Genomic DNA, 19,241 nt, shown 5'->3' with positions numbered 1-19,241 from the left:
GTATATTTGACCATTCCTGTTTACAAAACACTTCCAGTTCAGTTAAGTTTGATGGTCGCCGAGCATGGACAGCCGCTTCAAATCATCCCACAAATTTTCAATGATATTCAGGTCTGGGGACTGGGATGGCCATTCCAGAACATTGTAATTGTTCCTCTGCATGAATGCCTGAGTAGATTTGGAGCGGTGTTTTGGATCATTGTCTTGCTGAAATATCCATCCCCTGCGTAACTTCAACTTCGTCACTGATTCTTGCACATTATTGTCAAGAATCTGCTGATACTGAGTTGAATCCATGCGACCCTCAACTTTAACAAGATTCCCGGTGCAGGCATTGGCCACACAGCCCCAAAGCATGATGGAACCTCCACCAAATTTTACTGTGGGTAGCAAATGCTTTTCTTGGAATGCCGTGTTTTTTTGCCTCCATGCATAACGTCTTTTTGTATGACCAAACCACTCAATCTTTGTTTCATCAGTCCACAGGACCTTCTTCCAAAATGTAACTGGCTTGTCCAAATGTGCTTTTGCATACCTCAGGCGACTCTGTTTGTGGCGTGCTTGCAGAAATGGCTTCTTTCGCATCACTCTCCCATACAGCTTCTCCTTGTGCAACGTGCGCTGTATTGTTGACCGATGCACATTGACACCATCTGCAGCAAGATGATGCTGCATGTCTTTGGAGGTGGTCTGTGGATTGTCCTTGACTGTTCTCACCATTCGTCCTCTGCCTTTCTGATATTTTTCTTGGCCTGCCAGTTCTGGGCTTAACAAGAACTGTACCTGTGTTCTTCCATTTCCTTACTATGTTCCTCACAGTGGAAACTGACAGTTTAAATCTCTGAGACAACTTTTTGTATCCTTCCCCTGAACAACTATGTTGAATAATCTTTGTTTTCAGATCATTTGAGAGTTGTTTTGAGGAGCCCATGATGCCACTCTTCATAGGAGATTCAAATAGGAGAACAACTTGCAAGTGGCCACCTTAAATACCTTTTCTCATGATTGGATACACCTGCCTATGAAGTTCAAAGCTCAATGGGGTTACAAAACCAATTTAGTGCTTGAGTAAGTCAGTAAAAAGTAGTTAGGAGTGTTCAAATCAAGAAATTGATAAGGGTGCCCATACTTTTGCATCGGTCAAATTTTGTTTAAATGCGGATTGCACATTTTCTGTTAGTACAATAAACCTCATTTCAATCCAGAAATATTACTCAGTCCATCAGTTATTAGATATATGAAACTGAAATAGCTGCTGCAAAAACCCAAATTGTTATAAAGAAAAAAGGTTAACATTAATAGGGGTGCCCAAACTTTTTCATATGACTGTATATTCTCTCTCTCTCTTTCTCTCTCTCTCTCCCTCTATATATATATATATATATATATATATATATATATATATATATATATATACTCTATGTAATATATTCCATTTTATTATTTTTCATAACAAAATATAAATATATATAAGAGATTGTAGTTTGTAATATTAGAATGAAAAGAAAATGTATTTATCATATGGGCCAGATTTAAACAATAGATCACTCTGTGATGACGCAGCCCCTTTAATTTGCTCTGAGAAAGCTTCGTAAATGAAAGTGTTCAGTGGAAGGCTTTTATAAATATCTTCTCCACCCATCACTGTCCTACTGTATACAATTATCTCCAGGACAAATTAATAACTTATAATTAGGTCTGCCCATAGCAAATGGCTTGTTCCTGAATTCAGAATTAATAACACCCATGCTCTGAGCTGTTTCATCTCATTATGGGCACCAATATAATAATAAACGTGACCTGTGACTGTCATTCAGCAGACGGGTGTCTTATCTTGTTTATATTTTACCCCTTTAAGGAGTTCTCCATTCCCGTGGTCATTATCACTCCACTTTCTCTCCCCCACTCTTTGCGCTACAGACAGGAGAAGGAGTAGATGGAAAAGATGGCTAGGAATTCAGAATACGTGTATGTAGTAGCCATGGAGACGTATAAGTCTGTACGAGAGCTGTATGTACATAACAGTAGGAGATTTTAAGTCAAGAATATTTGCAATGTGATTGTAGCTTTGACGTCCCTGCGCTCCCTGCTCCCCTCCTCCTGCAGGGACGCTCGTCACTCACTGCTGCGGCCAGCTCGCACATGTGTCCCTGCGTCTTCTGTCTCCCCCACATGTGCGCTCCCTGCTTCCCCTTCCCGGGGCTTGTGCGTGTGTCGCGGGCAGGGAGGACGCCGCTGCCGCGCGCTCGTTAACGCTCGGGTCCGGCGCTGCTGCGGCTGCTGCTGCTGCTCGGTGGCTCGAGCGGTGGGCCGGATCCGGGGACTCGAGCGGCGCTCCTCGCCCGTGAGTGAAAGGGGTGGTTGGTTTGAGGGATTTAGTCCGTGACGCCACCCACGGGTTGTGGTGAAGATAGGCACCACCGCTGCTCGTGACGGGGATCCTGGGAGCGATGGTAAGGAGCAGCTGGGATGTTGTTTTCCCCCCTCCGTGGGTAGGGGTCGGTGGTCCCGGGGCCCGGTGGAGTGACAGGGAGGCAGGGTTGGTGAGGTGCAGGGTTGCAGGGACAGCGCGGTGCCGGATGGCACGGGTGTACTCACTCAGTAAGAGATGCACAAAGTCCTCGGTAAACCAAACGGCTGGATGGACGGGTCCCGCAGCCGGCTGTAGTGTCTCTCCCCGGACAGGTGATGGCAGCTGTCTTTCCCTGCACCTTTGTGTACTTGTTTGACTGCGATGGATTCCCAACGGTAGTCCACTCCCCAGTGTATGGATACCGGAGGAGCCCGTTTGCCCGCAGGCGCTGGCCCTTGGGTCTCTAGCCTTAGGCGGTAGCTGTATACCCTCACGGTGTGGGCGGTTGCCTTCAATCGGGTCTTTGGCTGTTAGGAAACCCCTGGGGTTCCCGTCACACTCGGATTTGACTATTGTCGGCGGCTCCAAGCCTGGTCGGGGTCCGATGGCCCTGCCTGTGTGTGCTGGCTTCACTTCGCTCCCCGGTCGGTACCGACGGCCAATGCCCGACCCCGGTCCTATGGTTCCGCGTCGATTCACCTCTCCTGCAGACGGTCACCACCGTCTGCCAACCTTGCTGTAGGTGCCTGGGCCACTAACCCAGACACCCAAGTGTTTACTCCTCACTCTTTGACCTCTCAGACTGATCTGTCACTTTTCCCGCCTCCAGGCCTGTGAACTCCTCGGTGGGTGGGGCCAACCGCTTGGCTCCGCCCCCACCTGGTGTGGTCATCAGACCCTGGAGGGAGGCAACAAGGATTTTATGTTTGGCTAATGTTACTGTCTAGTGGGGGTGGGGGTGTTTGTGTGTTACCTGTGATGACCTGGCTAGGCCAGGGCACCACACGTGCTGTGCAGGTCCTTCGGGAATGTTCCTGAGGCATGCGTGCATTGCTGCTCTTTTCTTAAATATGCCAGGATGTCACTCCCATGAAGTGCCTCTGAACCTATATTTGAGAGGCACTGGGTACATAATGCCATCTCCCACTAAGGGAGGTGCCTGATCAATGTGACTAGTTAGCTAGAGTGCCTTTGCCCTAACCAGCTAGTGGTCACGTCCCCTTGTCTACTGTGCTTTTTACAGTGTACTATTTCCCTGCCTGTCCATTCCTGCCATGCTTCCAGCCTCAGCTACCCCGGTGGCTCATGCCACACCTGTGACTGTGCCTGTCCGCTCCGGCTATGCCTCTAGCCTCAGGCTACCCCAATGCCCCATGCCATTCTACAGACTGTGTCTGTCTGCCCCAGTCATGCCTCCAGGCTCAACTATCCCGGTGGCTCACGCCATACCAGACACTGTGCCTGTCCGTCTCGGCCATGCCTCCAGCCTCAGCTGCCCTGGTGGCTTACACCACACCAGCGACTGTGCCTGCCCGCCCTGGCTGTGCTTCCAGCCTCAGCTATCCCAGTGGCTCACGCCAGAGACAGTGCCGATTCTACCTGGCCGTACTTCCAACCTCAGCTACCCCAGTGGCTCACGCCACGCCAGAAACAGTGTCGGTTCCACCTGGCTGTGCCTTGAGCCTCAGCTACCCCGCTAGTCATGATCACACCAGAGACTGTGCCTGTCCTACCCAACCATGCAACGTGCCCCAGCTTGTCTGCTCCTGTATCCGCTCTTGTCCTGGGGGTCAGTTGCCACAGTCCTGACCCCTTCCCTGGGAGTAGCACCTGGTGTTCCCCTCGCGGTGGGCGCTTAGTCAAGCCCCTCCCATGAAAATGATAGGCCTGGGATACCCCTGTGGTCCATTGGGTTCATTTTAGCTCGCCACTTCACCATCCCCAGCACCGTGCATTACAGTGATGACTTCTATTATTGGCCATAGAGCTATCGAGCAACAAATATAATCCTGATGGATGACATGGATGGCCTGATCCTAACAAAAGAAAATATGCATCTGGCATTATCCTGTATTTGCCGTCTAGGACTTGTTCTCTACAAGTTGATGAAACAGAGAAGAACATATGATGTAACACTAGACTGGCACATGGTGAACTGGCATTTCTGTGGAGAACCCAGTTTGTTCTAGTCTGTGCCTTCAAGCATTGTGACTCTGCCTACAAATCCCATTGTCCTCAATTACACGGCCAAGTAGAAAACTAGTAGTATTGTAACCCAGGAGAATTAATATTTGGCAAGATTAGATATAATACCTCATCTAAATACTTATACATGGTCCCCAATTACATTAATTGTTGGGTAGCCTTGACCTGGGTAGACCTTTGTCTAAGCCTGGGGCTTTTTCTTTTTCATTTACTGCTGTTTGCTAGAAATGAGACATCATCCCCAATGAAAAGGAATGAGTCAACCTCTATGAGAAGTTCGGATTGGTGAGCTCTGGTTCTCACAAAATAATTGGTAACTAACAGCAGTAGACAACCCCCTTTGAAGGCAACTCTGAAGTCAATCTTTTGCCAATTGAGCCTATTTTATATGCCATAATTTGGAGGAGGGAAATAGGAAAAAAATCATTTTTAATGTTATAATGAGGGTCGATCTTATAACCCTAGAGTGTCTTATATTAGCTCACCAGAGGGAGTGGCGGTGGTGGAGTGGCTCAGGAAGGTCACAGGAGGCAGGGTCGGCGATGCTACGGGCTCGGAGGAGGGGGAGTCATAGCTCAGGAAGGTCAGTGGATGGAGGGTCAGCGATATTGTGGACTCAGTGGTGTAGCAACGGCGGATGCCATTGATCTGCCAACAGGCTCCAGGCTGAGGGCTCCATTGAACCACCGGTGGTTGACACGATGGACTTCATGAAAATGCCGCGGAGGCGGCGCGTTCACAGATTGTCCTCCGTAGTCATTTTCTTGAAGTCCATCGCATCAACCGCCGGCGGTTCAATGAAGCCCGAAGCCCACCAACAGATCAATGGCACCCATCGCCGCAACACCTCCGAGTCCACTAACCCTCCTGAGCTGCACCACTGCAGTGACACCCTCTTCTTCAAGCTCTCAGTAACCGCCGACCCTGCCTCCTGAGACCCCGTCCACCATTACCGCTATGGTAAACCATATCCGGTTTATGAGACGCACCCCTATATTCCCCTCAGTTTTGAGGGGAAAAAAAGTGTGTCATATAATCCGGAAAATACGGAAAGCAATAAAGAAAAATGAAAAGCAAAAGAATCCCAACTGCCCACCAAAGGGCCCTTGTATATCTAGAGCCGGCCCCTTTCCGGAATTATATCCTCATTCACTTCAATAGAGCATAGCCACGATATGGACGTGTGGAGCTGTTGGTGGAAAAAAGTGGGAGGACCTATTTCAAGAAAGAAACGACCATGTTTTTCTAATTCTAATATTTTCCAAAAACACAAGCATCAATTCTTGGAAACAAAACTGAAAATATAAAATTTCTACATGAATTTTAGAATTTTAGAGTTTTCTACATTTCATTTTGCAGCCTGAAGAAGCGCACACCTACCGAATTCTGCTCCCGGGTTAGCAGAAACCATTAACTCCTGACCTTCTTGGCCCCAGTTGAAGATGTAGCAGTTTCCATAGTCTTGGTCATAAATGCGGGTGAAATTTCTGCAGAAAAGAGAAAATACTGCCCTTACTTTCTGAGTTAGGTTGAGGAAATGGAATAGAGAAGAAAACTAGTGATGAGCAAGCATGCTTGTCACTACTCGGTACTCGCACGAGTATCGCTGTACTCGGGCTGCTCGGCGGGGACCGAGTAATCTCGCGATACTCGTGCTGTACTCGTGGTCTTCATTTCTGCATGTTGGCGCTCTTTTGAGAGCCAGCCCTCATGCAGGGATTGGCTGGCAGACCACTGCAATGCCACAGCCCTGTTAGTTGTGGAATTGCAGTGATTGGCCGGCCTGCACAGCGTGACCGAGCCTTTATATCGGCCGGCGCGCTGTGCTCTGCTCACAGCTATTCAGACAGTCAGTGTAGGGAGAGTGTCGCTGATTCAGGGAAAGCTTTGCGGCCCTTTATAGCTTTTTCAGTTGCAGGGCTGCAAACAGTGTGACCAAAAGTCCTTCTCAGGACTATTCTAGTTGTATACAGGCAGGCAGGGTATAGCCAGGTCGGAGTACAGTAGCAGAGTCCTTCTCAGGACTACTGTTGCTATATACAGGCAGGGTATAGCCAGGTCTGAATACAGGCTAGTGACCAAAAGAGTCCTTGTCAGGACTATTGTACCAGTATACAGGCAGGCAGGCAGGGTAGTGGTGACCGTATACCAGCCTTCATCATATCTGGGGCTGGTGTACACAGTGTAAAACAGTCCAGATAGTGTCTGACTTGTCTGTAATTGTCGCTCCCCAAAAAAACCTGTTAGGTTATTATTGCGTCCGTGCTTGGTTTTTAAAACCGCACGTGTGTGCCTGTTGGTGGCAGCGTACAGTTGCACTTGTGTGCAATTTCCACACACTTTGATATAACGCACAAGTAGTGAATATACACGTCAGCAGTGCACAGCATTGCAAAATGCGCAAGGGCATTGGCAAGGAACAAGGAAGTGGACGTGATGGTGGTGCAGGCAGAGGCCGAGGTCGTGGGCAAGCTCTAATTTCGCCACAACAAAGGGCCACATCTAGTCGCTCGCACGTCCTGTCCCAAATTCTTGGGGACCGCAGCAGTACACCGCTCTTGAACCAAGACCAGTGTCAACAGGTTGTTAGTTGGATAGCAGATAATGCTTCCAGTCAGATTGGCACCACCACAAACACTCTGTCTTCCACACGGTCAAGTGTCAGTAGCCGTGATACTGCACCGCACATTTCTGAACCTGATCCTCCTTCCTACCACCAGGCTGAGTACACGTCCTCCTCGGACATTAATGATCCCACACTTGGACACTCGGAAGAGCTGTTCACGTTTCCATTCACACATTCTGGCCTCTCGCCAGCTCATATTGAAGTGGGTCATGAGGAGATCGTCTGTACAGATGGCCAAATATTTGAGCAGCCACGTTCTCACGAAGTTGGCAACGTGTCTCAACAAGTGGTGGACGATGATGAGACACAATTGTCAGCAAGTCAGGAGGAGGAGCAGGGTGCGGAAGAGGAAGACGACGTGGTGGATGATCCAGTAACTGACCCAACCTGGCAGGAGGATATGCAGAGCGAGGACAGCAGTGCACAGGGGGAGGGAGGCGTAGCATCACAACAGGCAGTAAGAAGCAGGGTGGTGGCCCCAGGCAGAAGTCAGGCAACCGTTCCCCGGAACAACACGACGACACAAGGTGCCTGTACAAATGTTAGGTCTTCCCGAGTCTGGCAGTTTTTTAAGTTGGATCCAGATGATTCAAAAAAGGCCATTTGCAACACCTGCCGTGCCAGCATCAGCAGGGGTACCAAAACTAGCAGCCTGACCACCACCAGCATGATCAGGCACATGTCAGCCAAGCACCCGACTTTGTGGGAAGTACAACAGAGTCGAGGAGCAGTGCTTGCTGATGTCACTGCTACGTCTTCGCTGGTTGTGCATGCGAGCCAATCCTCTGTCCATGCTGCCTGCGAACAAGCCTCCTCCACTCCTGCACCTGCAGTTGCCTACGCAGAAAGAACACCATCATCAAGCACGTCCTTGTCCCAGCGCAGCGTTCAGTTATCCATTCAGCAAACCTTTGAACGCAGGCGCAAATACACTGCCAACACCCCACATGCCACAGTTCTAAATGCTAACATTTCGCGACTGCTTGCGCTGGAAATGTTGCCTTTTAGGCTGGTGGAGACTGAAGCATTCCGTGACCTGATGGCGGCAGCTGTCCCACGTTACTCGGTCCCCAGCCGCCACTATTTCTCCCGGTGTGCCGTCCCCGCGTTGCATAACCACGTGTCTCAAAACATCACACGTGCCCTGAACAACGCTGTTTCACCCAAGGTCCACCTAACCACAGACACGTGGACAAGTGCTTGTGGGCAAGGCCGCTACATCTCGTTGACGGCACACTGGGTTAATATTGTGGAAGCTGGGACCCAGTCTGAGCGAGGGACGGAACACGTCCTTCCCACACCAAGGTTTGCAGGCCCTACCTCAGTCAGTGTTTCACCCACACTCTACAGCTCCGGAATGTCATGCTCTTCAGCCTCCTCCTCCTCCTGCGCATCCTCATCCACTGTGCCCTCCACAACAGTCACAAGCTGGAAGCACTGCAGCACTGCCTCGGCGAAGCGGCAACAGGCTGTGCTGAAGCTAATCTGCATAGGTGACAAACCCCACAATGCAGAAGAGCTGTGGACAGCTCTGAAACAGCAGGCAGATCACTGGCTCACACCTCTGAACCTAAAGCCAGGAAAGGTCGTGTGTGACAATGGCCGGAACCTGGTGGCGGCTTTGAGGCGAGGCCAGCTGACACATGTTCCATGCGTGGCCCATGTGCTCAACCTCGTGGTTCAGCGGTTTATAAAGTCATACCCAGAGCTGTCTGATCTACTGGTAAAAGTTCGCCGCCTGTCTGCACATTTTCGAAAGTCACCTACTGCTTCAGCCGGCCTTGCCGGCTTTCAGCGCCGTTTGCATCTTCCGGCTCACAGACTGGTGTGTGATGTCCCCACGCGTTGGAATTCAACTCTGCACATGTTGGTCAGGATATGTGAGCAGAAGAGGGCAGTTGTTGAGTACCTGCATCACCTAAGCCGTCGGGAAATGGGTCAAACTCCACACATAACACCTGAGGAGTGGAGATGGATGTCAGACCTATGTACCATCCTCCAAAACTTTGAGGACTCCACCAAGATGGTGAGTGGTGATGACGCCATTATTAGCGTCACCATACCGCTACTCTGCCTTCTAAAACGGTCTCTGCTGAAAAACAAACATGATGCATTGCAGGCGGAGCGCGATGAGTTGCAGCAAGAAACAGTAGTGGGTGTGGGTGATAACACACAGCCCAGCCTCGTCTCATCACAACGTGCAGTGGAGGACTATGACGAGGAGGAGGATGAAGACATGGAGCAACTCTCCGGCCAAATTGAGGATATGACATGCACACCAGTCATATCCTCGGTTCAGCGTGGCTGGCCAGAGGACAGGGTAGATGAGGAGGAGGAGGAGGAGGAGGAGGAGGACAGCATGTTCAGTCATCTTGTTGGTCAGGCTACTGAAGTCCTGGCTGTTAAGAGTCTGGCGCACATGGCTGACTTTATGGTAAGCTGCCTGTCTCGTGACCCTCGCGTTAAGAACATCTTGGCCGACAATCATTACTGGTTGGTAACACTGTTAGACCCACGCTACAAGGAGAACTTTTTGTCTCTTATTCCCGTGGAGGAGAGGTCAACCAAAATGCAGCAGTTTCGGAAGGCCATACTCACGGAAGTAGGCAAAGCATTCCCCTCACAAAACGCTAGCGGCATAGGTCATGAATCAGTGGACAACCGAGGCGTACAGCCGAGAGAGGCACAAGTCCAATCCGCCAGAGGTAGGGGAACAGTCTTTAAGATGTGGGACAGTTTTCTCAGCCCCTCACGTACCACAGCCCCTGAGGTGCGGGGTAGTGCCACAAGAAATCCTAAGTTTGCCCAGATGCTGAAGGAGTACCTTGCAGATCGAACAACAGTACTCCGACATTCCTCTGTGCCTTACAATTATTGGGTATCCAAGCTGGACACGTGGCATGAATTGGCTCTCTACGCCTTGGAAGTCCTGGCCTGCCCTGCTGCTAGCGTTTTGTCAGAGCGTGTTTTTAGTGCCGCAGGTGGAATCATTACAGATAAACGCACCCGCCTGTCAACTGAAAATGCTGACAGGCTGACTCTGATCAAGATGAACAAGGGTTGGATTGGGCCAGACTTCACCACACCACCAGCAAATGAGAGCGGAATTTAAAGTTTGCCATGTACCTCCACTCACCCATGGGTACACACTTCTGGACTTTGGATAATCGCTGGACTCCTCCTCCTTCTCCTCATGCGCCACCATGATGATGACCGTTACAAATTGCAATACTTAGGCCTTTGTTTCAGGTATACCCCCAGTGGTAAATTTTTTCGCCCATTCTTTGCAGAATGGACATTACAACGACAGGAGACCCGCTCCTTTGCAATGGGAACAATGTTTTGAGGCCCTCATGCACGTCTCTACCCAGGGACAACGTGGAGCCTCCCAATTTTTGGCTGCCCTGCCTAAGGGCTATACTATAATACACCCACTTCCTTAAAATGGACACTTAATGTTTTGAGGCCCTCATGCACGTCTCTACCCAGGGACAACGTGGAGCCTCCCAATTTTTGGCTGCCCTGCCTAAGGGCTATACTATAATACACCCACTTCCTTAAAATGGACACTTAATGTTTTGAGGCCCTCATGCACGTCTCTACCCAGGGACAATGTGGAGCCTCCCAATTTTTGGCTGCCCTGGCAAAGGGCTATACTGAAATAGACCCACTTCCTTACAATGGGCACTTCAGGTTTACAGGCCATCATGCACGTCTCTACCCAGGGACAACGTGGAGCCTCCCAATTTTTGGCTGCCCTGCCTAAGGGCTATACTATAATACACCCACTTCCTTAAAATGGACACTTAATGTTTTGAGGCCCTCATGCACGTCTCTACCCAGGGACAACGTGGAGCCTCCCAATTTTTGGCTGCCCTGCCTAAGGGCTATACTATAATACACCCACTTCCTTAAAATGGACACTTAATGTTTTGAGGCCCTCATGCACGTCTCTACCCAGGGACAACGTGGAGCCTCCCAATTTTTGGCTGCCCTGCCTAAGGGCTATACTATAATACACCCACTTCCTTAAAATGGACACTTAATGTTTTGAGGCCCTCATGCACGTCTCTACCCAGGGACAATGTGGAGCCTCCCAATTTTTGGCTGCCCTGGCAAAGGGCTATACTGAAATAGACCCACTTCCTTACAATGGGCACTTCAGGTTTACAGGCCATCATGCACGTCTCTACCCAGGGACAACGTGGAGCCTCCCAATTTTTGGCTGCCCTGCCTAAGGGCTATACTATAATACACCCACTTCCTTAAAATGGACACTTAATGTTTTGAGGCCCTCATGCACGTCTCTACCCAGGGACAATGTGGAGCCTCCCAATTTTTGGCTGCCCTGGCAAAGGGCTATACTGAAATAGACCCACTTCCTTACAATGGGCACTTCAGGTTTACAGGCCATCATGCACGTCTCTACCCAGGGACAACGTGGAGCCTCCCAATTTTTGGCTGCCCTGCCTAAGGGCTATACTATAATACACCCACTTCCTTAAAATGGACACTTAATGTTTTGAGGCCCTCATGCACGTCTCTACCCAGGGACAACGTGGAGCCTCCCAATTTTTGGCTGCCCTGCCTAAGGGCTATACTATAATACACCCACTTCCTTAAAATGGACACTTAATGTTTTGAGGCCCTCATGCACGTCTCTACCCAGGGACAACGTGGAGCCTCCCAATTTTTGGCTGCCCTGCCTAAGGGCTATACTATAATACACCCACTTCCTTAAAATGGACACTTAATGTTTTGAGGCCCTCATGCACGTCTCTACCCAGGGACAATGTGGAGCCTCCCAATTTTTGGCTGCCCTGGCAAAGGGCTATACTGAAATAGACCCACTTCCTTACAATGGGCACTTCAGGTTTACAGGCCATCATGCACGTCTCTACCCAGGGACAACGTGGAGCCTCCCAATTTTTGGCTGCCCTGCCTAAGGGCTATACTATAATACACCCACTTCCTTAAAATGGACACTTAATGTTTTGAGGCCCTCATGCACGTCTCTACCCAGGGACAATGTGGAGCCTCCCAATTTTTGGCTGCCCTGGCAAAGGGCTATACTGAAATAGACCCACTTCCTTACAATGGGCACTTCAGGTTTAAAGGCCCTCATGCACGTCTCTACCCAGGGACAACGTGGAGCCTCCCAATTTTTGGCTGCCCTGCCTAAGGGCTATACTACAATAGACCCACTTCCTTCCAATGGGCACTTCAGGTTTACAGGCCCTCATGCACGTCTGTATGCAGGGGCATTGGTGAACCTCACAATTTTGGACTGCCCTGGCAAAGGAAAATACTACAAAGACTCACTTCCTCAAAATGGGCACATTAGACTCAAGAGGCCTTCATGTACGTCTCTTCTCAGGGACATCGGAGTGCCACACAATGTTTTCACGTAAAATCTTTCATGTATTAATCTCAAAAAGTAACATACACCAGCTCTATCTCACTATTGGGTATGTGCCCTTAACATTTCCGCCATGAAAAATCATTTTGGGGTCATTTTGGAAGGTTTTCTGGTGAGTCCGTAAAAATGGCGTAAAACGCGGACAAAATTGTTCACAGCTGTGACTTTTCAGTGATAAATGCTTCAAGGGGTCTTCCCCATGCTGTTGCCATGTCATTTGAGCACTCTTCTGAGACTTTTGTGACATTTTTAGGGTTTCTCCATGCTGCCGGGGGGTCATTTCACAAAAATACTCGGGTCTCCCATAGGATAACATTGGGCTCGTTGCTCGGCCCGAGTACACGAGTATCTTGGGATGCTCGGCCCGAGCTTCGAGCACCCGAGCTTTTTAGTACTCGCTCATCACTAAAGAAAACACAAGAAAGCCAAAGTTTTACATAGTCTTGGATGAGGTTTTTGTAAACTCAACTCATACTAGGCATGCACCTTCCCTTTGGCCAACTTTTCCTTTGCCAATTCAAAAATCCTGATTTACAGACTGAAAAGTTGGTAAATATTTTTTGGGGAGGCAAAAAACAACGCTTTAATGATCTGAATCCTTTTGATACTTTTATTAGATGATTCAGTGTCACTTTTCTTTTTATTTCTCTTCTCTCGATATTCAATGGCTTAGTCAGATGTATCGGTGTGATGTCCCAGTTGGGTACGAGTTTGTAGATACCAAACGTGTAGGTTTACTTTTATCTAAGGGGTTAAAAAAAAATGTAGAAGTTTGTCTAAAAAAAGTGGCGCACTTTTTGCGTCATTTTCCGTGACCTGTAGCGTTCTCATTTCTCTGGACATGGGGCTCAGCGATGGTTATTTTTTGTATCTCGAGCTATCGTTTTTAATGGTACCATTTTTGCACGGATGCTACGTTTTGTTCGCCTGTTATTGTATTTTGCGCAAAATCTGCAAAGACTAAAAAACTTAATTTTGACGTTTGGAATTTTTTTGCCGCTACGCCGTTTACTGATCAGATTAATTGATTTTATATTTTGATAGATTGGGTGTTTCTGAACTCAATGATACCAAATATGTGTATATTTTTTATTTTTTTTTAACCGTTTAATTTTCAATGGAGCGAATGGGGGGGGTGATTTGAACTTTTATTTTTTTTATTTTTTACAACTTTTTTTAACTTTTTTTTATTTTACTAGTCCACCTAGAGGATGATAAGAATAAGCAGTCTGAGCACTGATTCATTTCTGTTGATCAGAGCTGCACAGCTCTGATCAGCAGAAATGCAACATTCCTGTTACAGCCAGCATTCTGTTGGCTCGCACAGGAAATATTTCATGATAGCGACAGGAGTCATGACATGATCTGTCGCTACCATGACAACCATTGGCTCCCCGTAATCGCGTCATGGAGCCTCCGATGGCAGCGATTTGCCTGCCGTGGCCATTTAAATCGTCACATATAACAGTACGATCTAAGGGGTTAACAGGCGCAAGAGGATTGCGGATGCACCTCCGTCTGATAACTGCACATGTCTGCTGTTCAAATTAACAGACATGTGCAGGGATCGCCGCCAGCTCACCCCTTCATGCTTTAGGATGTACCGATACATCCTCGGTCATGAAGGAGTTAAAGGGAACCTGTCATCAGATTTTTACCTATTAAACCATGGGTCCCCAATTCCAGTCCTCAAGGGCCGCCAACAGTGCATGTTTTCAGGATTTCCTTAGTATTGCACATGTGAATTTAATCACCTGCACAGTTGATGATTCCAACACCCATGCAATGCTAAGGAAATCCTGAAAACATGCACTGTTGGCGGCCCTCAAGGACTGGAGTTGGGGAACCCTGTATTAAACTAAAAGAATCACCTTCTGCAGCTCCTGGGCTGCATTCTATGAAGGTGCACCTTGGCCCTTACTCCCCTTCCAGACTCCAAAAATAACTTTATAAAACTTGGCCCTAAGGTATGCTAATTACCGTGGTTGGCCAGATGGGCTGGCTCATTTTCTCCTTCTGGCTCGTACCCGCCCATAATCTCCCGCCTGCACATTTAGATCACCGGCGCGAGCTAGAGCAGCTGTCTTCTGCTCTGGCCGCGCTATGGTAGAGCAAACTGCGCCTGTGCGAGCAGACCTAACTGCACAGGTGTGAGATTTAAAAATGCGACCAGGAGGACGACAGAGGCGTCATCCTGTCAATCAAGGAAGGAGGAAGGCAATCAGCAGCAGGAGGGGGGACAGGATGAGAAAATGAGCCCAACCTCCTGGCCAACCAAGGTAATTAGCATACCTTAGGGCCAAGTTTTATAAAATTATTTTTGGTGTCTGGAAGGGAGTCAGGGCCACCTTTATAGAATGAAGCCCAAGGAGCTGCAGAAGGTGATTATTTTAGTTTAATAGGTAAAAATCCTACCCTAACTCATTTCATTTTTATTCATCAATTGTGCTATTATATGCCACTAAATGCATCCATACGCTTACTATAATAATATAAACTTTGTATTATGCAGTTGGAATCACTTGGTGCCTGCAGCTGCAGCTCTGATATTTATATCCATCACTTCTCCTCCCCAGGCTTACTGTGCTCTATTACTACAAATTCCATCATGCATTACAGTGGCCTGTGATAGAGCACTTAGTACACCCTCTCTATTCTCCACTCTGTGCTGCTGCAGATATTGGGAGATACCAAGTGTCAGAGGCGTGTACGGTAGGTACCAGCCCATCTGCCAATTACCAAATAGCCAGTATGGCCCTGCCACTGTGTTTGCCATGCAAATTTTGGTGCTTTTCAGCTGTCCAGTTCAGTGATTGGTTTACCTAACCCTTTGCTTTTGAAATGCAGATTTCAGCACTTCACTAGCAAAGGTCTTGGCCCCTGCTGTTACTGCTGAATGAAACTGTCAGTCTAGCTTGTGTGAGGCAGACTAAATGTATCTTCAGGACTCATGCTCAGGAAGCTGTCATTTACTCTTTATCGTCCTCAGCCAGCATCAGGAGCCCATTAACAACTTCCTTTCATTTGGTCTGATTTCTGTGGTGGAAAAGAAAACTCAGAGGAGGAAGAAGAATCTGCATAACAATCCAGTACTATGTCATCCCTCCTGAAATGCTCTCATAGAAGCTATAGATCCAATACAAGTATATTACAAAAGGTATTGTTTTGAAGGCGGTGAAAAAGTAGTGCAAAACCCCTTTAAGTCAGGAAATGTGCAAGGAATAATTATTTCTCAAATCTGAAGAATTACGAAGGCAGCTTTGGAGTATGCAAGCTGTATCAGTGAATTAATACAAAAGGCAACACCTGGATCTAAATGTGCATTTTTTGCTTTTTTAATCAGGTACCTGTAACTGCAGGCGTCCCCTCCGAACATGCAGGTGAGAATCATATCTTCTGCCTTGTAGCCCATTTCGATCTTTTCATTTATGTCTATTTTCGAAAAGATGCTGGAAAACTGTAAAAGGTACCATTCCCGTATGGCTTGAATGCCGCTGGTGAAGTTCCGGTATTCGCATTGTGTCCTATTGTTGGTGCACTGTAGAAGAAATTCAAGGTGTCGTTAACATTGTAAAATATTATATGGATCATTTATGGTTCTGATTGTCCTTATGGGGATTCATCTGGTTAGGAGTGTAAAGGGCAATGCTGTCTGGAGTAATACCCAGTATAGCTCAGCTTAATCTTCATTCCATACGAGGAGTTATATAGGGATGATCTGTACTCTGCAAAAAAATCTTGTTCCGAAAAAGCCAAACTGACATTGGTCGTGGACGGTGATCCATTGTGTGTCACAGTAATTTAATATATAAAGCTGAGTGTGTGTATATTTTCGCTAATGGAATCCGCACCGTCGCATTTACAATCAAGATATTTTGCACAGACGCCTGATGTGACTCAGGGAACGTCATAGACTATGTTTTGAGGGGAAAAATTAACTCTGCGCTTTACAGTTATTCGCCAAAAAACCTGCTTACATTAAAGTCAATGGAGCTGGGAGCTACAGGTCATTAATAGGAGCTGTGATTGGTTGCTATAGGCAACAAAGGACATTATTAGTATAAGAATCTTATGTGTGAGGTAATATGATTTCTGTGGAGAGACGGATAAAGAGAGACAGACAGGGAAAGAGACAGACACAGATAGACACAGACAAAGAGACAGACAGATACAGACAGACAGGGAAAGAGACAGACAAAGATATATATAGACACAGACAGACAGGGAAAGAGACAGACAGACATAAACACAGACAGCGAGACCGAAAGGGAAAGAGACAGACAGATAAAGAGACAGACAGGGAATGAGACAGGAAAGGAGACAGACAGGGAAAGGGACAGACAGCGTGTGGCCCAGGGAAAGGGGTACTCGGTCCCGGGCGGTTTACTACTGGGGAATGTCACTTTGGTGGCCGTTGCACGGTCCCGTGCCCTGATGCTTTTTTTAATAGGGAGTATTTACAGAGGAGAATAAAGTCATTTGTGTGATGCCATCTGAAGGGTTGCAGTTAATATGGGGGAACCGCCGCTGCTGGATTGGTTACTCCTAGGGCTGGTGGTAATAGCAGCTGTGGTGGTAGGCTCTCCGCAGGTAGGGCTGAGCCCAGGAGATGTATGATGGAGTAATAAGGGAAGCCATACTGTGGGTTGTAATTAACAGTCTCTATTTACTCTTGACCCTTGGACGGCCGGTTTAGGTCCATATACTTCCAGTGCCAGTTGATGACTCGGTTGCTCTGTCCCCGGCACCCTCAGTGTGTTTTGGGTCCCCGTAGCTTGGAGAGGTTTGGGGCCCGACTGTCCCTTTTTGTGGCACTCTCCTTGTCCGTACGGAGGGCAGTGCGGACCCTGTAGGTCTGATCTGTATCCCGAACCCTTGCTATACTGCTGGTGCTCCCAGATCTATTGGTCAGTGAGGTCTGTGAAGGTCCCCTCACTGTGCAGGTATTTGCCAGGCCATATGAAACTGGCGTCTGACGTAGGGCCCTGTACCCCGTGCGTGCTCTGGTCCCAGCGGTACTCGGGTGTACCCTGGCGACCACTCTCCTCTGCCCCCGGGTCACCGTTACACGACCCAGCTCTCAGGCACCTCTTCTCTCTACTACTTCTCTGCACTGACTCTGCTTGACTAACCGCAGTCCCCTCCCACCAGGTTGTCTAGTCTCTCTGGTCTGGCTCTGCCCTCTAGGTGGCCATCCCCTTGTGTCCGACTAGCCAATTACCACTGGTGTGGAGTGGAAACTGGGATTTTGGTGTGTGTGGGTGTTGCTGGCACTGGTGTTCCAGGTCCCAGGGGTAGGCCCTGCATCCTGGTGAGGATATTACACATTGTTCAATTTCCCATCATCATCAACTGGTATGTTAACTCAACAAATCTTATTTTTGACAAAGAACACAAGAGTATATTATACCAAATATTTAAATATTTTATTGTTTAAAAAAAAAAAACTCAAATCAAAAAACACAAGCTTACATATATTTTTTAAAAATCAAAGACAATGTCACACCAAAAAGTCAAAAACGTGAAAAAATGTGAGGGATTTCTTGATTAAAGTTGCAAAACTATATCAAAGTGAGACTAACTAATTATTGTGGTACTTTCATATTTTATTTAGTAATAAATAGTCATCAAAACTAGAAAACCACATCAGATGTTAAATTAAGAGAGAGATTCCCACTTAATTTTATAAAGTGCACATTTTTCACAGTTATTTAACTTACAAATCCACAAAATCAGGAAAGCCCTCCACAACCTCGACGCGCGTTTCAAGTAGAACCTTTTCTTCAGGAGGCTCTGTGAAATATGTGCACTTTATAAAATTAAGTGGGAATCTCATAATTTTACATCTGATGTGGTTTTCTAGTTTTGATGAATATTTATTACTAAATAAAATAAAGTACCACAAGAATTAGTTAGTCCCACTTTAATATAGTTTTGCAACTTTAATCAGGAAATCCCCCACATTTTTTTTCATGTTTTTCACTTTTTGGTGTGACATTGTCTTTGATTTTTAAAAAATATATGTAAGCTTGTGTTTTCTGATTTGAGTTTTTTTTAAACAATAAAATATTTAAATATTTGGTATAATATACCGTATTTATTGTTTTATAAGGCACACCGGATTATAAGACGCACCCCAAATTTAGAGCTAAAAAAAAAAAAAAAAAATGGGCTCCGTCTTATAATCCGGTGTTGTCTTACCAGAGGGGGGCAGCAGTGGTGGTGAAGCGGGCTCACAGAAGGCAGAGGTTGTGCTGGCAGCCATGGCGTGTTAGTAGCATCAGCTGCAGCGGGTCCATGGTGGCAGAAGCGGTCAGTGGCGGCAGGCGCGGCGGCGTCCGTGGTGGGAGCCGCGGTGGGTCCGTGGTGGGAGCCGCGGCAGGCCTGTGGGGGCGGGTGACAGGTGGAGCAGGCTGGTGAAGTAAGTGTCTCAGTGTGTCCGTGGTCCCGCTTCAAATAATGGCGCCTGGAGCGGCGCATGCGCAGATGGAGCGCTCATCCAAGGGCTCCATCTGCACACGCGCTGATTCCGGCCGCCCGCCCGCACGCACAGAGAGGCAGGCGCAACCGACAGGCACCTGGCTGCTCGCACGCACGCCAACACAGAGAGGCAGTTGGCACCGACGGGCACCTGTCTG

General features: G+C 47.8%; 1 protein-coding gene across 2 annotated transcripts in view; it reads right to left on the bottom strand.

Annotated features, from left to right (window-relative positions):
- The window catches only part of SCNN1B (sodium channel epithelial 1 subunit beta), a 128,968-nt gene that overhangs the window by 39,937 nt on the left and 69,790 nt on the right, over positions 1–19,241 (bottom strand). For both annotated transcript variants that reach the window (XM_075318125.1, XM_075318126.1), the window contains exons 4-5: positions 15,951–16,141; positions 5,939–6,045 (exon numbers count right to left, since the gene is read on the bottom strand). In XM_075318125.1, the coding sequence (XP_075174240.1) occupies positions 5,939–6,045; positions 15,951–16,141 (298 nt within the window). The remainder of the gene's footprint in view (positions 1–5,938; positions 6,046–15,950; positions 16,142–19,241) is intronic.

Source organism: Anomaloglossus baeobatrachus, chromosome 7 (assembly GCF_048569485.1).
Source record: "Anomaloglossus baeobatrachus isolate aAnoBae1 chromosome 7, aAnoBae1.hap1, whole genome shotgun sequence".
NCBI lineage: Eukaryota > Metazoa > Chordata > Amphibia > Anura > Aromobatidae > Anomaloglossus > Anomaloglossus baeobatrachus.
This window is presented reverse-complemented; position numbering and strand designations above follow the sequence as displayed.